The following is an 18772-nucleotide window of genomic DNA, read 5'->3' on the forward strand; positions in this document are numbered from 1 at the left end:
TGCGAATGCCTCCTACAGCACGGCTTCCGAAACAATATTCGGCGTGTTGGTGTTGATGGAACGCACGTGTCATCAGACAAGCGTCCGGATTCAAGGCGAAAAATTCTGTGGGCAAAAGTCAGTTCAAGTATACGGGAATCACAGCTGATAGCCATTAATTCGCCGTACTTATCGATACATACAAGTGAACCCTGCCTATTAATCGCTGCTCAAACGAAAATTCCCATATTCACCTGTTTGACGGTGTCGTGACATGACTAAATCTTTGGCTGTCTTTGATTACGCAGGCGGCTCGATCGTCTTTGTCTCACCACCCATCACGTGATCGCATCAGAAGAGGGCTCGGCTTACCCAAGTTTTCAAGATGAAGAGAGCAAGTCCTTGCCTTACTCATGTTCATCAAGACATTGTTTGCAGTGCTACTGCATACAGCGGCGATTCAAGGAATGCATTGGATGCTGCTGCAGGTAGTCTGCAACTTAACCCAAGCGGCTGGTTCCAACAGGCCCGCATCGTCTGGCAATTCTTGTGTGACAGAATATTCGTCAATCCTATCGCGTTTACTTTCACGTAATAGAACCAAGCAACCATCCGTCTCACTGCGAACAGCACAAGTGCGAGACGTGTGGTCAGTCCTTGGCCCATCAGCAGCTCTTCCTTTTCGAATTGCAAAGCCTCAATCAGAAACTCATCACAACCGCCTTGGCTTAACGCTTTTCCCCTTGCAGATAATCTCGCCCGCACATGGATGACACCCACAAGTCACGAGGGCTGGCAACTTCAGAGCTTTACTTAAGACCACACGCGAGACCGAAATGGATGAGCTGGGCTTGTTCTGCTCTCACCCACTGGCAGAGATGGCGCCCTTTCTGGGGCCGTCCACTGTTGAAATTTTGTCACACGAGCCATGTTCGGGATGATAATGCATGGATAACACTCCGGGGAACTCTACATTGCCAAGATTAAATCTATTTAACAACAACAACAACAACAACAAGAAGATGAAGAAGAGGAAGAAGAAGGTGAGTGGTGTGGCGCTGAGTGACAGTGGACGCTTGCGACGAAACGACAGTAGCCACGACGCCAAATAAATTCTTTTTTTCCAAAAACGACAACCAAGTAATATGCCACATGCTGAAAACGCCGTGCTCCTCCAACTTCGACTTGATCACAAGTCTGTTAAAAATCACCGTCAATCGTCTGATGCTAGAGCATCTGGTATGATTACATCGTCGCTGTTGTCTCCTTTGAGCGGGGTCGAAGCATCCAAATCCGGAATCTCCACATCGAATTGCGACACCACGCCGAATTGCTTCGCTTCCTCGTCGTACGTCAACCACTTGCCCGATGTTGCTAGTCGGCAACCCAGCCAAAGACAGCGTTGTGAGCGTTCTTCCATCATTGACGCAACCTCGAAATACTTTTCGTCGTCATCCACCTTTGTGGCTGTGAACCAATCGCTAGGATAGGACTTATCAACCCAAAGAAGACCCCGCTGCGCGAAGTCATCCGGCAGAGGACGGGGTTCACCCTTATCTGGCCGAGGGAAGTCTTCCGACTCAATGATCTTGATTGCTTCAAGAGACATCTCCGCAGGCATGATAGTATTCAGGAGTAAAGCGATGAGTTTCCAAGGCATCTTCTCTTCTATCAGCCCCATCGCTGCAGGGAACTGGGACAAATGCTGAAGGAGTGAGAGGGTGACGTGTAGGTAAGGTCGGATATTCTCGTCGCCGAATCGTCTCAACACAACGTCATGTGTGCGAGCTGCAAAATCCAGGGCGTCTAGAAATTTTTGTGTCGGAGCGGCGACAGTCTCAGCCCCTTCCATTGGGACGTCTGCGTCGTCGGCTCTACCTGATTTGATGGCTCTCATAATGGGATTGCTCTCGCTGCCGTATTCTAGAAGTGAGCAACCCAAGGCGATAGAAATGTAGTATGCGCTATCCAGCCAGCGACGAGTGTGACGTGCGATGTGATTGTCCAAGCTGTCGATGAACTCGTTGATAGACGATGCGAGTTGATCGGTGTTCTTGCACGAAAAGAGGATTGCATGAGCGCGTACAAAGGCTGCGTCGATGTCCTGCAGCCTCGTCTGTGTGCCGTTGAGATGCGGGTCGAACAGAGTCATGATTGACTCGCGAGCAGACAGGAAGGGAACTGGCACGCAGAGAGATTTGGTGTAGTAGAAAAGCTGCTGAAGAGCATTCGGACGAGCCAAAATAGCGAGGTGGTGGTAAAGACGACCCGTCTGAGGAGCCTTGTCACTAGCCTTTGAATACCAATGGCGCGAGACTGAGGTCCAGACCTCTCTATCCTTGAGATCATCATCTTCGATAGCCATGCTGTGATAAGAGTCAGTATGCAAGGAGCAAGGAGACTGGTAACAATGTCTTGTCTTGAGTTTACTGACCGATAGCGGCCCAAGTCGCCGAGGCATTCAATCCAAGTGTCTTCGAACGTTGGAACAGTCTCGTAAAGCAGAGCCATCATAGAGTACGCCAAATAAATGAACGTAAGCATATGTTCGAGTGAGGCGGGCAGACGATGACGCAAAAGCTCCAAGAATGAATGAATCCCATGCCTCCACATGCGTGCCGGCATTGCGTACTTGCTTGCGAGCCGTCGCAATGCCGGACTGGCCGAAGGATGCTGAGAGGCAAGGAAGAAATCGTGGTGTTCATGTAGCAAAGTTCGATGTAGAGCGATCAATGACTGCCACTGCTCATTATGGAGCTTGGGATTGGTCTCGTTATTTGAACTTTGAGCGTTGTCGACTTCGATACACTTCGACTCGACCATGACGAGCCCAGCGTAGATACCCTTCACCTCAGCAACAAGTTGTTCTTGGCTGATAGGGCGAGTTTCTAGCTGCTTGATGAGTACCTCAGCATTATCAAAGTCCGAGGGACGCGGGTGCTTGAACGACCGATTAGAGCCTGCTCGGGGGAGGTCTGCGCCATCTTTCTCTCTGGATCGCCTGGCATCGGTCCGCCGGGGACCAGACGCACCCTCCCCAGGGGTCCATAGCCTACCGGCCTGGTGCGCCGGGTCTCTTTGGAAATCACTATCTTCCGCTCGGCAAATACCAGAGTTTTGGTTTGGCTGTCTTGCACGGCTGCGCTTTAGTTGTGAAGACCTCTGATCGCTCTCCTTCCTTTTGTTCTTTTCCGAAGATGGGCTAATGGCCCCTTGCCTATCATGACTGGCCACAGAAGCATGGACACTCGGGTCGTCCTTGTCTATAGCTTGTTGTTTTGATGCACTTGGTTCGGGCGGAGTTTGCGGTGAGCTTGAAGACGGCGGCATTCGCTGGTGGCCTTTGATTCTAAGCAAGTAAACGTCAACATCGAAACAAGCGGCTCGGTGACCAACAGCATTACCGTAACCATGTCCTCTCTACTAAATCATTTTGGTCGCTGTCGTGCCTGTCATGTTCGCGGTCCATGAAATGAAGCTCCACTTCGCTTTTGGTGGGATTTATAGGAAACGTATGATCATTGCAGTATGTGCATTTTCGTAGGTTCGAGTCGTTGGCACGCTTGGGACTTCGCTTCGAAAGGTTGAGACCTATCCTACGCGAATTTCTTGTCATGTCTAATGTTTGCGCATGTGTTATGGCCAAAATCCGTGCAGGGAGAGAACGGGCGTGAGTGCTTCGGGCTAAAGTGATTTTCGAACGTGTTTTGGGCCGATCAGGTTCTGGAGACGAGAAACCAGCAATGGAACAAGAAGGCCCTAGATACCCTCTATGCCATGGAAACTTTGCTGTTCTGCTGGGGTGCAGTGCCGTTGGTCTGCGAGTAGTTAAGCACTGAAGCTCAAATCTCCAAGCAGAGGTTATTCGAATCCTTTATGACATCCTATATTGCGAGCCTTCCTGGGCGAAGGCAACGACGAGGCGGTTGACAGCGGGTGGGCGACCCATTCCGTCCTGTATTCACGCTCACACCCCCTGCGGAGCTCAAGGCACACTTGAAGCGTTTGTATGGACGCCTCGTATGCGGCTCTTCTCTGGCGAACCATGCCGTGGTTGAGATTTAGTTCCCCCTCCCTCTTTCGGTCTTTTGGATAGCACTCGCCTCAAGACTTGACCATGGGGTTGTTCAACGCTAAAGCAGAATATGATTCTGCCAAACAGAGGTCTACTTCTTTCGTGCTTGCCGTCATTGATGGTGACGGTGTCATCTCTCTAGAAATAGTGAGAAGGGTATCGAAGGAGATAATGGAGCCGGGTACCTCCTGCAGACAGCATTGAAGCCATTGAAGCCTCCGCCACGCCATCAACGCTGAAGCGAGAGTCGAGTGTTCCGAGGTGGTAGCGTCAAGAATGCCGATAAGCTCTATGATAGCTGAGCGTTGGATGTGCTACCATCCGGCGTCGTTGTGTCGCCAGCAAGCGTCTCTCGGCTTGTCCACGGCGCTGTACGCATATACTCCTCGGGTTACCCACCGCACTGTCTCTTCTCTCTTCGACCTGAGAGCATCTGTATGTGTTTCGCTATGCCGCGCTGTTGTTGCCTTGGTACATGTACGCTGCCAGTGTGATGCACGTCCTACGGCGTATGACTGGTCTGGCGCCTGGCATACACTTCGCTTCGACGAGGAGACGCTAGCCTTCCCGATTGTCAGGTTCCTGCAAAGTCCAAGGATCACCAGTGAAGAGCAACTTCATGGCAGCCTGCTAGGTTAGATGCCGTTTGGTTGGCGCTAAACTAACATCTGCCAATGTTGCAATATGTGGTGTGGTTTTGCGACGACAAACATCGTCAAGCAGATGTGATGGACCAATTAAGAAAAGCTGTGGGGCACGGAGGGATGAGGCGTTGGAGCTTGTTTACCGTGTACAGGTAGCTTTGATCATTGGTCAGTGCCCGACAGGCTTGTGGGTAGCGAAATCGTCGAGGTGGGCCCACCATGCTGGAAATGGTGTTGGGTCATACTGCGTAGGGCGAAACGATTTCGGACATACACCAGGAGTACATAGCATGGGTGCACACGGAGACACGCCTAGCACGCCCTGGTGTCAGCAGCCATCAGACACTGGGGCGTGCAAGAGTGCAGGGAATGGTACGTAGTGTGTAATCGAAGGGGCGTGCGTGGCCGCGGTTCTACTGTGCGCAACATAACCCCTGTACACACCCAACATTCTGGGCTCTGCCTGCAGCATACCAATCGAGCCATGCCCATTACGGATAGAGCAATGCCACATCCACCCATTCCCACCCCACCCCACCCGGCTGACAGGCAATACCCAAGTTGTGGGCCATTATTTTTCAGAGTCTTGATTACTTGATTCCGCCAAGTCCTGACAGAGAGCCCTCCGCCGCCGCGGTGCAAGCTGGTTTCGCCTAGCGAGAGCTGGAGTAATCAAACACGGTCATCGTCAATGCTGGCAGGGATCCCAGTGAGCAGTCCATCCCGAGTTCGCAAGCGTTTCTGTTTTGTGCCAATCCATCCTTGTTGGTGCCAACGCCATTGTCAAGATGACCGTCTGCGGATAACTCTGAACGGCCCTTTCAACAGAACACGATGCTTCATCCCCGCTGTGCCTCGAAGCTGGGATACCGGCCTTGATCAGCCTAGGGAGACTTTGCTCCATGATGCTACATAGGGCGATGACAACTACGAAACTAGCAACTCTAGTTTATGCTGGGCAGGCCATGACAAGGCTCACAATTAGCACCTTTCCCGAGAAAGAGGGGAATGAATGTTAGGCTGTACTCTGATCAGCCGCCGCGTCGTGAGAGATTGTAACGGATCAATGCGTTACCTGGCAGAACAACGGACGAACAAACACGCGACATACGGAGGTAGGTGGGTTTCCGTTTATTCGCACACAGCATGCCCGGTGCTTGAGTCAAGTGGCGGGACTGCGGGCGTTGGGCTAACTCAGAACGCGCCCGCCTTGCCACCACTTTCTGACGACAGAGGGTCGAGGCTTCGGGCCTCCCTCAGGGATACGGCGTGAAAAGCGCGCGCACTCGGGCACGGCACCGGCATGACATCTTCGAGAGCTGGGATCCGAGCCTTGGTAGCGAGTGCGCCTAGCCGCAAGCGTCCCAGTTGGGCTCGTTGGCGACGCAGACAGTTCTTGGAGATATACTGAAGAGTACTTTCGTCCATGGAGGGCTTCTCTCTAAGTGTGCGAGCGACCAGCACGCTGTGAGATCAATGTCGTCTTTCTCTGACTTGGTCGTTGTACCGTAATTACAAGGGACAGGGTCCCTAGCAGCTATAGACAGCTGTCCTGATATCTTCTCTCGCCGTCCTGGATCCATCCACCCATCCTCCTATTCTGGCCGCATACCATAGCCACGCTTGTAGAGATCCTCCTGGCCTTCCGCGTCTGGTCACGTCTCCTCGTTCACTTGATGAACAAGGCACGCCATAGGTCACAGGACAAGCATTGCAACCCTTCATTTTCAGCAGAGACTCTCAATCGATGTGTCCTCTCTCCGCCTTTGCAATAGCCCCCGAGCTGGCCCGTTGCCGTTGATCGTAATAGCCTACGATGTGTGGCTCTCTGGAGTCTTACACATTAAATTTCACCACCGTCACTGTGACAGCTGGTTCTCGGTCCGTGGAGAAGCACGCGGGCACACATCTGATAAAGGACCGGGGCACGGCAGCCAGACAAGTCCACCCTTCCCGGTCACTATCTTGTAAAAGCATAAGCGCTCGTCTCGCCTTTTTGCTAATTCCCTCGTCTTGCCCTCAGTTCATTTCTTTCCAGCAGAGTAACTCTCTCCGACAAAGCATACTCAATCGATCTAGACTTCTCAGCTTCAGTCCCCATCGCTGAAACTTCTTCTGGTGCTCTCCATCGACACACAGCCATTGAGGCTTGGCTGTCTGTCAGTTTCGACTTCGTTCAGGAACTCAGCCGCAGGCCAACGACCAGTACCAAATGCTACCCCTCGTCAAGCTTTGCTTCAAAAAGAACATCGCCGTTCAACGCCGAGTGTCTTGCCCTTTTCAGACCAAGTCGATTGGTCCAAAGCATCATCATTCTGACGCAGCACGGCTTCTATAGGTGGAGAGACCGTCAATAATCGAATATGCACCGAGTCTCCCGTCAAGGTCATTGCGCCCAGTTGTATGCGTCTTCTGCGATTCCTGACAGAGTCAAACCGTCACCAAGCCTTCCCACAGTGGCATCATGGTTTTGCCACCCAATGAATCAGACCCCGACGACTGGCTCACTTCACATTTCGTTCATTCCCAACGACGACACTGGTGCACCTGACATCGGGGCTGGACACGAGTGTGAGTTTCGCGACTCGACAACATTAGAGCCTCTCACTGTGCAAGAAGGAGACAGTAAAGTCGGCAACAAGCGGGAGCGAGCGAGGAGTCTCGAAGACACGACGCTCTCCGATGAGATCACAGTCACTGAGTTTGATCAGAATATTATTTCGGCACCCTATCTCACTGTTGACGTTTGGCACCAACTCTTTGACCTCTATCAATTGCACTTCGCCACCGAACTCTCGTTTTTGCATCTCCCAACTCTCAAGGGCATCATTCACGACAAAGACAACGAGAAGCCGTCAAACGAATCGAATCTGGCCCTATTGGGCATTCTGGCTCTCACTGCAAGATTTCATCCCGACTTGATCGAACATGTCGCACACATTACACACCACAAGATCGCGGGCCCAAGGTTTTGCGGTGCTCTACACAGGCTGCAGCCATCAGTAGCATCAGAGTACTTCGCAAATGCTCTTACAAAGGCACTGGGAGAAGTCGAATCAGCCATAACATCGGCTACTGTCGTTCGAGTCCAAGCTTTTCTCATGCTTAGCTTGTATAAATGGAGTCGGCCGGATGGCGGCCTGGCTGCATGGATGTACGTTGACCTCGCCACGCGGATGGCTCAAATTATGAAACTCGGATCTGCACAAGTGCCCTCGCGTTGTTGGCAAGACCAGGAGTCGAGGCGCCGCACTATGTTCAGTTGCTTCATCCTCTGTCAGCTTGTATGTTGCGCATCTGGCCGAGTACCCGCTATTCAAGCTCACGACCTTCCAAAGCAGCTGCCGTGCAGCGACGAAGCCTTCAACTTGGGTGGCAGCATTCTCATTCGAACACCGCGGCCTGTGGGACAAGGAATCGAGGAAGTATTCGAAGATAGCGTTCTCGGCCGATTCGTCGACCTGATCAAAGTCTGGGGCGACATCTCCAAATACAGCATTTTGGGCGGACGCGACACTGGAAAGGAAGAAGGGACGCCGCCATGGGACGAAAAGTCGACCTTCTACCAGCTCAGTCAGGAGATAGACACCTTCTACACAGGACTTCCGGAATGCTTCACATGGTCCACCTCGAACTTCTGGAGACACTCTAACAGCATATACGTGTCATTTAATATGCTGGCTGCTCTCTGCAGAATCGTGCTGCATCGCGAATATATCCCCTTTATCGCCATCAACTGCGCCAGGCCGATGGGCCCGATGGCGGAGCTCGGATTTGACCCTGGCGCTGCTCCCGATGGCCATTGGAAGCGAAGCGCAGAGCAGATCTTTAAGGCTAGTAGGGAAATCGTCGACCTTATTACGTTATGTCGGGACAGACTGCCCTATTCGTCGTTGGTCTTATTCGCCATCAGGCAAGCAGCCTTTGTCGAGATATACGCAGCGCACTATCCCCATATGGATACTCAGAATCACATGTTCAGTGAGCAGGAAGTCGGAAGGCGGAATTCGAGACCGATGTCCGACAACTGGCAGCCAACCACCACTACTTACCAGGCACTGACAAAGGCTACACCTTACTTCAGCCTGGCGTCCAATTATGTCATATACCTGAAAAGCATAGATCAGTGTCTCACTCGAATCAACTCCGACTATAGAGATGGAGGTTCTAGGCAGAGTAGAGATGATCCTTTGGGCATTCGACGAGATGGGCGTGGCGGCGATTGGGACGGGCGAGGGGATCCCCGGCCAATTCACCAGCAAGCCGGCTCCCATGACTCCTCGACTCATGGCTTTTCACCGACAGTCGGCTCACCACAAAACGAAGTGGAAATGGCTAGCAAGAACGCAAACGAATTGAAGCCTGACGTCTATGTACGATACCAACAGGGCCGGCGGTTGAGCATTATGTTCGATGACATTTTTGAGTTTGCTACCGGAGGCAAAGGCTGCACGCCGAACTTGGGATCGCGGAACACATTCAATCCCCCATTCTGTTGGGGCAGTGATCCGTATCCAGGACTGTCATCCAATGAATCGCAGCCTTATGGGAGGGTGTGACGACGAATTCCGTTGCCTGGTAGGACAAAGAAGAAGAATTGACTCGGAAAAAGCTCGGCACGGATGACAAGCACGGCGACTACACAGGCGTCCCCCGCGAACTACCATCTATTGCCGAAGCGAAGCACCCTTCTGGACTTGTCGATCCTAGCGATCAATTCTACGATGTGATCGAGTCGAGCCCGTCCCGCTCAACTTGAAGGAGACCAGGTGTGATACATACGGATAGGATGCTACTCAGAGACAGCAAAGCAGCCCAGAGTGGCATAGAAGCTTCCAAGGATCTTACTTCTCACATACGCTCGGACTAGCATGTCCATAGGTCTGTCGGAATACTCATGCTACTCCAATGCCGTGCTTTTTGGCGATGAGGAAACAAGTTGGAATTCGGATCTCGAAACCAAAGTCCGTATGGCCTTCGAGACGCCGCAACAGACTTGAAAGGTTCATCAACTCGTGTGGTCGCGTCGACATAAGTAGGTCTCGAGAATTACCCATGAGAGGGTCTCGGCACCAGAAAGCGCGGCCTAGTATTTTTCAGCGCGCGTTCAAGGAGGACTATTAGGCACATACCAAGGGCATGCTTGAAACGCTGGCAAGAAGTGTTGCCAATAGACACACTGTGTAGTAAATACAGAGCATGAGGCAGAAGTGGCTGAGCCTTGAGAACCGATATGGTCTCGATGAAAGTAGGTATGAGACCAGCGCGCCGCTAATGAGAGCAAACGGACGGATCAATCGCAAGTACGATGGATACCGAGCCGCCAGGTGCATCGCCAGCGACAGCACCCTGCTTCCGAGAACGATCCTGCAGGCGGTCCGACTAGCCAGCTCGATCTGAGAACACATCAGTAAGGTCAATTTCGAGTCCGGGTCTAGAGGGGGTTGCAGAAGAATGGACTTGAATTGAGCTCACATATTTGCCCATCGTAACAATGATCCTGAATGGAGCCCACATGAGAGTTGGGATCGAAACACACAGGGCCAGAATAGCCACAAACATGACTGCAGTCTTAAGGACGGCTCACGATGTGGAATGTGATCAGCGGGCTGGGCAAGGGTTCGGGGAAAGCAGAAACTTTTGCAAAAAGGGGCCGCCGGGCATGGAGGTAGTGGCGCGGTCACTTGTACTCGCAGCAGCCTATCCCGTCAATTGGAAATTGATGGTGAGAGTAGTGTCGTTAAACAATTGTTCATATGCATGCGTTGGGCCGGCTTGACTTCGTCTAGGCCATCCCATACGGGTGGAATCTAGCTTGACCCGTGTACGGGGTGCTTCATCATAGGAATTCGACGCTTCGCACGTAAAGGCGCATGTTTGTATCTGCGGACAGCGTGAGCTCATTCCAACATTCCAAGGCAGCGCCAGCTTCTACCCGGTTTGGAGCAGCGGCCCCTGCATCTTGCCGACCGTCACAACCGGGCAGACCGCCAACTTGTTGGAGGACTGCGCTCGCCAACTTTGGGGTGTCGTCGAAATGGCCTATGATCCGCGCGCCAGTGACTAGCGCTATCTGAAAGGTAATTCGTGCTCCTAATTGATTAGTGGAATGTAGACCGACCCCGCCATGTCTGTGTCCTCGGACCCCTTACGAACGGGCTGACAAGGAAGTGTGCACACGCCACCACCACCATCCGCGTTCACGCCCGGAATCCTCAGGGATGCTGCAGCACACCCCCAGGCCCAGTATGCCACACACGCTAGCGTCGTATGGCGACGAACCGGGGTGGCTGGTGGGTATGGTTGGGTACTCGCCCACCCCTGCTTCGGTACGTCGTTTCCTGCCATCCGCCGAGCAGTGCGAGAGGCACGCGATAGACTTCATCCAACAGGACTCCAGTGAGAGCACCTGCGCTTCTCGTCGGCAATGGAGCACTTCACTCATCTCTTCCGGTCGCCCATCGCTCTCGCATCTTCCCCTTGCCAAGCTATGCTGCCCGCAGCGACTCTGACCGCCCCATTCCGCTTCTGCATCGGGTTCGATCAGGGATATGGAGTGGACAGACTCGAATGACACAGGCTGACTGTATTGCTGCGCTGTTCTGACCAGATCGCCCTCGAATACCTGCTCTCGGAAGGCACGATGGCTTGTATTTCTTCTCCTCTTGCCTCCTCTACCTCGTGGGCGAGCGCCGAAGGCCATGGCCTAACAGGTCTCACGAGGTACATCCTCGACACCATCCTGGCAAAGACAACATTTCCCCTTTCTCCCACGCACACTCCTTTCTTTGGTTTATCTTTATGATGTGTCAGATACCCGACAGATTTCAGTTTTCAGTTTGCAAGGCTTGCTTTTTTTTCCCCCCAGCTTCAAGAGAAACGGGGGGAAAAGATAAAAATGGGAACATCGACGCTCATGGTCCCATTTCGACCCCCCTCACGACAATGTTTAGTGCGGTTCATCCAAGCCTGCATCCCTCGCCGGTTGTCCTCCATTTGTGTTTGCACTTCTTTTCGTCCTCAGCAACATTTTGGCCTGGATCACCGACTTGCCCGTCATTGCCCAGGGACTATTACGAGACCCTCGACAAACTTTAAACAGGTGTTAAAATCCGTCTTGACTTCCCGGTGCACCTTATGTCTCGACAACAGGTCAACAGCCCTGCCGTGGAAAGCATGGACGCTTCTCAGCACCAACTCAACAGTCTTGACACTATCTCATCCTCCTATCCGTCGCCCTTCGCCGAGACGCCTCACTATGTCCAGCATGCCACCTTCTCGCTGTCTCACCAGATGTCGACGCCGTCGCAACCGCAGACATCCGCGGCCTCGTATGACATGTACGAAAGCAGCCCTTCCGGTCCCCCTACTCCTCCCAACACTCCACGCTCCCAGGACGACACGCAGCAGCAGCTTCACGGTCATCACCACCAGATGACCCAATTTCCCCCCCTGACCCAGGCGTATGGTACTCAATCTATGCAGCCCCAGATCACGATGGCTCTTTCCAGTCCTCAGCCCATCGCGCTTGCCTCGGCGTCTGGTGCTCATGGCAGATTCTCTTGCCCTCACCGGACCAAGACCTACTTTCACGTGAAGGACCTGAAGCGCCATCTGCCGCTCCGTGAGTGATAACCCACTAACCCACGTAGCTTATTCCCTAGCTGACACAAATGCTCAATAGACACAGGTGACCGTCCCTACGAGCGTGTGCTTTGTCACGATACTTCCTCGCGAAAGAACACTCTCAAGCGTCGCTCCCAGAAGCGCTCCATTCGCCGAAGTAATCCAACTGGTGCTAGTCACTTATCTCACCCTCCAGCTCATGTCAAGAAAGGCGCTGCTTGGAAACGACGGTCACCAAGAAATAGAGTGTTTGAGAAGATTTCTCATGGATATCGCTGGTAGTGCGAGCATGAAACGTTATTGCCTCTGGATCCGGAATGCCCCATGCAAGTCAGCAGAGAGAGCTTCTTCTGGTGGCGGCGGTGGTGGAGGGTCAAACACACATGTAAAGGCACGAGCATACGCTGCTTAGTGCGGAATTTGAGAATATGAATCGCATCGGTAAGATCCTCTTCTGTGCCATTCTCGACGATGGCCACCGGATCACCTCGCTGGTACTCTTGGTCGTCGGGAGATCGCCCGTCCTGGACAAGCGTGCCATGCGCAGGCTGCATGTTTGCGTTGACTGGATCGCTATCTAGGGGCGGAATATTCGACATGGTCTTACAAAGAAGACTACTAGTCTAGCGAAAAGGAGGAAGAAGTGGCAAGGCAGCAAGGCAAATAGCAACACTACTACGAGGATTAATAGTTTTCGGCGTGGGTACAGAATACCGTAGGCACGAATAAACGTGGCGTCGATTCCTTATTTCTACGTAGGAGTGCCATCTAGGCGTTAGTTAAATAGAGTCATGATCAATTCCCGCGCAGACTAGAATGGGGTCTGGATACAAAGAGACCTTTTGTAATAGCATAGTTGCTGCAAAGCGTCTAGACGGGCTAGAATGGCAAGATAATGATACAGCCGGCCTTTAGTTTAAGCCTTACCGCTAGCTATTGAGGATTAATGCCATGAAACGGATGTCTATACTTCGCGGGCCTTGAGGCAATGGCCATCACACGCAGCCGTTAGCGTAGAATCTCTATTACAGAGCAGGTACTTCGCCAGTTTATTACTATATTACCGATTTATTTAATCTAGATGTGCTTAAAAGCCGGCATAGTATTATGTAAGAGAGCTACTATAGAGTACGCCTAATAGATGAATGCTGGTATATATTCAAGCGAAGCGGGTAGACGATAGTGCAGTAGCTCTAAGAAGTTATAAAATATATACCTCTATATACGCTCCGGTAGAGAGTATTTGCTAGCAAGCCGTTACAAGGCTTCGCTGGCTGAGGGGTACTAAGAGGTAAGGAGGAAATTGGTGTTCTTGTAATAGCGTCTAATATAGACCTATTAAGGGCTGCTACTATTCGTAAGTAAGCTTAAAGTTCGTTTCGTTATTTAATTCCTAAGCATTATCCGCTTTAATGCATTAGTTCTCAGTTAGGATAAGCCCGGCGTAAATGCCCTTCCTATTGCTACTAATCGTTCTTGACTGACGGGACGAGTATCAAGTTGTCTAACCATTACCTTGGCATTGTTAAACTCGGCAGGACGGAACTCAAACTTGCGGCGGGATACGGACCCCCTCGGACGGTACGTGGGAGTTGGCTTCGTTAGCTGTAGCCCCTTATCTGAATGCCATTTTCTCTCAGGCGCCGCATTCTTGGGAGGTGGTGTGGCGGGACTGCGCTTCGTCTCGTCAAACGCTACACGTTTTCGCTCTAGAACAAAATCAGAGGATAAATGCGAAGATGCCGTATTCTGATCGGCATTGAGATTGGACTTCGATTGCGTATCGTCCTGCTGTTGGTCGGACGTCTGTGAATTCCGGCGAGCATCGTGTTGGGGATCTGTCGAAGCTGCAAGACAAGGAGTTCAACATGATCAAAGGGGATTTGGGAAAAGTCGGGGGTGTTGCCTCTGATTTTTCCATCCAGGCCGTTGTCTCGGCCAACACCTTGGGACATGACGGTGCAACCCATCATGGCCGACTTGATGACCATAAATCGGGGGCTAGGGACATCTACACTGCTTCGATCTTCAACGAAGAGACTTTCTCCCGACAGGGGCTTAGTCTATCAGCTCTCAAAAGAATCTTCAACGGACATTCCAAAGAGGTCACAGGGAAGAAGCCCAAGATGGACCAAATGTACGGTGGAAAGGCTATATACGGATCGGTTGAGCTTCTCTCAGAAATGGTTCTGGATTACCACCCCTGACAATAATTGGTCGTGCTTTGGAGGTTAGATCCCGCGAACGGTCAATTTACCGCCCGACTCGCGATGTCGAGATTTTCTGCGTGGCTAGAGGACGCCAAATGTTCTTCTTTCTGGGCGAAATAGCTGCAAACCTCAGTTTATAGGGTGCGGACGGCCGCGGCACCCTCCTACACAGTTGTTGGAGAGCAGACCGGGAGCCGTCCGCATCGCTATATACCACGGACACCAGGTTTCCTAGCCGCTGAAAGTGAAGAAAGGACTGCTGGATGAGTTCTGCAGAAACAGTCTGAGACCTATTCGTGTACGAGCATGATTCATAACATGGAATGCGTTTTCGTTGCCGCCTACGACGACATGGCTGAGACAGCAAGCAGGCTTGAAGACAGACCTTGATCTGGGATCAGGCGGACCAGTATGCGTGAATATGGGTATCCAGCCCGGGGCTTGACTGATTTGATTGACTGCTGTCTTGGCTAACAGACATGCCTTTGTCAAATATGACGCAGCCGGGATACCCTGCAATATCACCAAAAATACGATCTCGGCGCTGAAAAGCACAGCCTGGCCTTCCTCTTAGCGCACGTTTTGAGAAGATAAAGGAGCGCATACCATGGACATATCAGAAATGTTCGAGATGCCGGCCACCACTGCTACAGTAGCGCACAGTGCGTAGGAGACAGCGAGGACAGGATCGAAGTGGTCATCCTTCGCATCAAGCCTTGATGTTCTAAGTGGTCTTGAACATCGCGAAAGGAGGCGTGGAACGAGCGCACCGCCAGCGAGGGTGAACAAGCGGATCAATGGCTGGTAGGAGGGACACCAAGTCGCCGAACGCATTGACGACGCCAGCACCACGCCTCCAAATATGACCATGCAGGTAGCGCGAACAGCCAATGTACTCTGAGAGCAGGTCAGCATGGTCTGTCTTGAGTCTGTGTCCAGACAGGTTTGCAGATGGAAGTACCTCAGTTGCGCTCACGCATTTGACCCTCGTAGCAATGATCCCGAGCAGAGCCCACACAAGGGTCGTAATCGCAACGCACAAAGCCAGAATGGCTACGAACATAGCTGCAGTCCTTTGGATGAACCACGACGAGGAGCAAGAATCGCGGACTGGGCAGGTATTCGGGACAGCCAAGAACTCTGCTAGGCCATCGCGCATCTAAGCAGTGGCGCGGTCACTCGGACATAGGTGGATTCATGAACAGGGCGATCGTCTGCAGTGATTCCACGCATCGCACCTAAAGGCACATGTTGCGCAAGGCAGTGCCAGCTCTACCGCTTGGGAGCAGCAGCCCCGCAGAAGCATCCGCGCCTCGCTGGTTGTCAGACCTTGGCAGATGACCAACTGGCCGAAGGGCTGATGATCGTGCGTCGGCGGGGTTCCATCGGAACCCAGGAAGACAAGAGAACGGGCAACACCTCTTATCTGCATGGCTGTCATGCCCAGCTGGCCGTTGCCATCAACCCCGAGTCTTGCTCATCGTGCTTGTCACCTCAGCGCGCTCGCCAATTTGATGTGTCGTCGCCATGGCCAATGATCCGCGCGCTATAGGAAGTAGCGTTGTCTGGAAGGCCATTCGTACTTCATACTAGGCCCTTGTCAGATAGTTGGAGTGATACGCCGACACCAGTCGTGTTAGTGTCCCTGCCCTGGAAAGAAGGCCAAGGGGGTGGGTGTTTGCACGGCGTTACCACCACCATCATTCGCGCCAACGCCCATCTGTGCAGGGATGCTTCGAGTTTGTCTCCCGCTAGCGTCGTATGGCGACGAACCAAGGTGGCTGGTCGTCACAGTCAGGTACTCGTCGTCCCCTGCGCCGGTACGCCGTTCTCCGCCATCCGCTGAGCAGTGCGAGCAGCCCGCCTTAGACTCCATCCAACAATACGCCCGATGAAACATCTACGCTTTTCGTCGGTGATGGGAGCATCAGTTTTTTGTTCCGGTCACCAATCCGGAAACCACTTTGTCATCCTTGTCTTGTCGGCCTGTGCTGTCCGTAGACACCTCTGTGCCCCCATTGAACGCCAGAAGAGCAGATCCACTACCGGGCAGACTGTACGGACCGAGACCTGGTTCTCGGGCTAGTGCTGGATTGGCCATCGCTCGATAATTCCTTCACCATTTATCTCCGTCACCACCCTAGCAAGGTCGAGGTTTCCTTTCTCAAGCACACGCTTCATAATCCCCCTTATCAGACACTTGGCAGTCTTGTTTTCTGCGCGAAGAAAACCGCGAAGAGAATTGTGGAACCAAGAAGCATCCGTCCATATAAGTTCTTTTCCCAGTCCTCCCTGGAAGAACTTCTCACGGGATTAATTGTAGCCTTATTTCATCATCACAGAATATCCGCTCTTCGTCTGACAAAAAGCTTATCCTGAATAAGTTTCCAACTGGGCTTCACCAGATACCTGGAGCATATCTTGCTTTCCACCTGGCAGCGACATCTTCAACTGGACCAACGACGTGACTATTTTCGTCGCTCGGTAATACACGACACTCCCAACGATCCCGTACAGACGTAAGAACGCGTCTTGATCTCGCAGCAAGCAAGCTGTGCTGCGGGGCTTTGTCTCGACAAAAATCCGACAGGCCTACTGCGGACAGCATGGACGCTCCTCAGTACCTTACCGATGGTATAGACACGAACTCTGTCTCTTACCCGTCGCGTCCCGCCATCATACCTTGTCAACCTCAGCAAACCAAACGTCTGCTGCCTCACCAGACTCTGCCGCCTCTGCAGCCGCAAACCCTCGCCGCCATAGACCCGATGAACCGCAGTAACCCCCACACTCCTAGCACTTCCGCGATTCCCAGCACGCCGGATTCCCAGACCGACATGATGCCGTTCCAGCATCAGCAGCAGCCGCCTTACAATCCTTACCAGCACATAGGCGAGCGCCCTCCCCTGCTCCAGACGTACGACACTCAGTCCATGCTGCCCCTGACCACGATGGGCACTTCTCACCTTCAGCCCATCGCGCCTGCCCCGGCGTCTAGACATGTTTCTTCTGTTCTGCATTCTATGCCCGCTAATATTGCCAGGCCTCGGTCTGGGATGACCTCTCCCCGCGGCACTGGCTGTGTCATGTCCGGTGGTATGGATGATGTCGATCAGACTAAACATGTCATCGGCTCTTCTAGTCGCCGTGGAGCTCTCACCGGCGCTTCTGGCGGACCTACCGCTACTCCTGCTGGCACTGGCAACACCAAGAGCACTGTGATACCAGTCAAAGCTAACGGCAAGATCCCTGACCCTCACTACGACAAAACCTACTCGCAAGCGAAGCGCCAGAAGAGTCACCTTGTACACCGTGAGTAATGACTCGCTAAGCCGCGCATCTTATTGCCTTGCTGACAAAGTTGATCTCTAGACACGGGCGGCCACTTGTATGAACGGCGTGACAACATGACTTCGCGTAAAGACAAGATGTTCTCGAACGGCGAGCCCAACTCAGACCAGCTATCAAGCCTTGATCGGACTCGGATCTGCCAGGCTGGATCGCAACAGGCCCGTGAGAATCATACTCAATCTTCTCTTGGACGTCCCGTACAGACACTGATCGCACCCGACCCGGTCCCTACTACTGGCGTCCAGTGTTCAAGTGGACCCTCTGGCCCCTTGGACCACCGCGATTCCCTTTTCTTTTCGACTTGGAACGTGCCGCAATCGATCGAAGATCCTTTTGCACTCCTTTCCGACCGGATCCTCAGCTTCCTCTATTCTGCAGATTCCCCGATAACCAACGAACGCACCAGCTTCAACCAGTACTTCTCCGCTGGGAATGTTCGCACCCTACTGGAAAAGTACACTGAAGTCAGTGTCAGATGGCCTATTCTCCATACATCCGCGTTCTGTATCGTGGATGCCTACACTGGCTTGTTGGTGGGCATGTGCTGCTTGGGTGCCCACTACTCTGCCCTTATCCAACCACATCACGTGCGCGACCTAACAAATTTCCTTGGGTCCGAGCTAGCTCGTGATCTGGTGCCCTCAGCTGACTTGGTGAGCAAACAACAGAGTTGCGACGCTGGCGCAAATACCTCGAAGGACAGTCACCCCTACCTGGAGAAACTTCAGGCTCTAGCCATGCTACAGATTCTGGTGGCCTTACAAAGCACACCTCAGCATCGGACTTCAATAGCTGTGACGAAGTACACTGATTATCTTTGGCGGCTCAACGTTGAACCTGGCATGCCTGATTCATAACACTGCGCAGGAGCATCTATAACTCCACCG

General features: G+C 52.6%; 5 protein-coding genes across 5 annotated transcripts; 3 read left to right on the plus strand and 2 right to left on the minus strand.

The window, feature by feature from the left end:
- Positions 1-1192: 1192 nt before the first annotated feature.
- CCOS01_16973 (uncharacterized protein) lies at positions 1193-4026 on the minus strand (the record flags this gene model as incomplete). Its single annotated transcript, XM_060465107.1, has 4 exons — positions 1193-2345; positions 2414-3320; positions 3747-3797; positions 3861-4026. 4 exons carry the CDS (start codon positions 4024-4026, stop codon positions 1193-1195), a joined length of 2277 nt encoding a protein of 758 aa, XP_060304374.1.
- Positions 4027-7178: 3152 nt separating this feature from the next.
- CCOS01_16974 (fungal specific transcription factor) lies at positions 7179-9457 on the plus strand (the record flags this gene model as incomplete). Its single annotated transcript, XM_060465108.1, has 3 exons — positions 7179-7982; positions 8037-9251; positions 9311-9457. 3 exons carry the CDS (start codon positions 7179-7181, stop codon positions 9455-9457), a joined length of 2166 nt encoding a protein of 721 aa, XP_060304375.1.
- Positions 9458-10946: 1489 nt separating this feature from the next.
- CCOS01_16975 (uncharacterized protein) lies at positions 10947-12330 on the plus strand (the record flags this gene model as incomplete). Its single annotated transcript, XM_060465109.1, has 3 exons — positions 10947-11027; positions 11309-11348; positions 11801-12330. 3 exons carry the CDS (start codon positions 10947-10949, stop codon positions 12328-12330), a joined length of 651 nt encoding a protein of 216 aa, XP_060304376.1.
- A 257-nt stretch (positions 12331-12587) lies between these two features.
- Positions 12588-12878, minus strand: CCOS01_16976 (uncharacterized protein; the record flags this gene model as incomplete). The annotated part of the gene is made up of 1 exon (XM_060465110.1): positions 12588-12878. The coding sequence occupies one exon, from the start codon at positions 12876-12878 to the stop codon at positions 12588-12590; it is 291 nt and encodes a 96-aa protein (XP_060304377.1).
- Positions 12879-17041: 4163 nt separating this feature from the next.
- Positions 17042-18742, plus strand: CCOS01_16977 (uncharacterized protein; the record flags this gene model as incomplete). Its single annotated transcript, XM_060465111.1, has 2 exons — positions 17042-17846; positions 17907-18742. Coding segments are annotated over 2 exons (1641 nt in total), but the record flags the coding sequence as incomplete, so codon positions are not given.
- Positions 18743-18772: the final 30 nt, after the last annotated feature.

This window comes from Colletotrichum costaricense, assembly GCF_030867565.1.
Source record: "Colletotrichum costaricense strain IMI 309622 chromosome Unknown Scaffold_36.1, whole genome shotgun sequence".
Taxonomy (NCBI): Eukaryota; Fungi; Ascomycota; class Sordariomycetes; order Glomerellales; family Glomerellaceae; genus Colletotrichum; species Colletotrichum costaricense.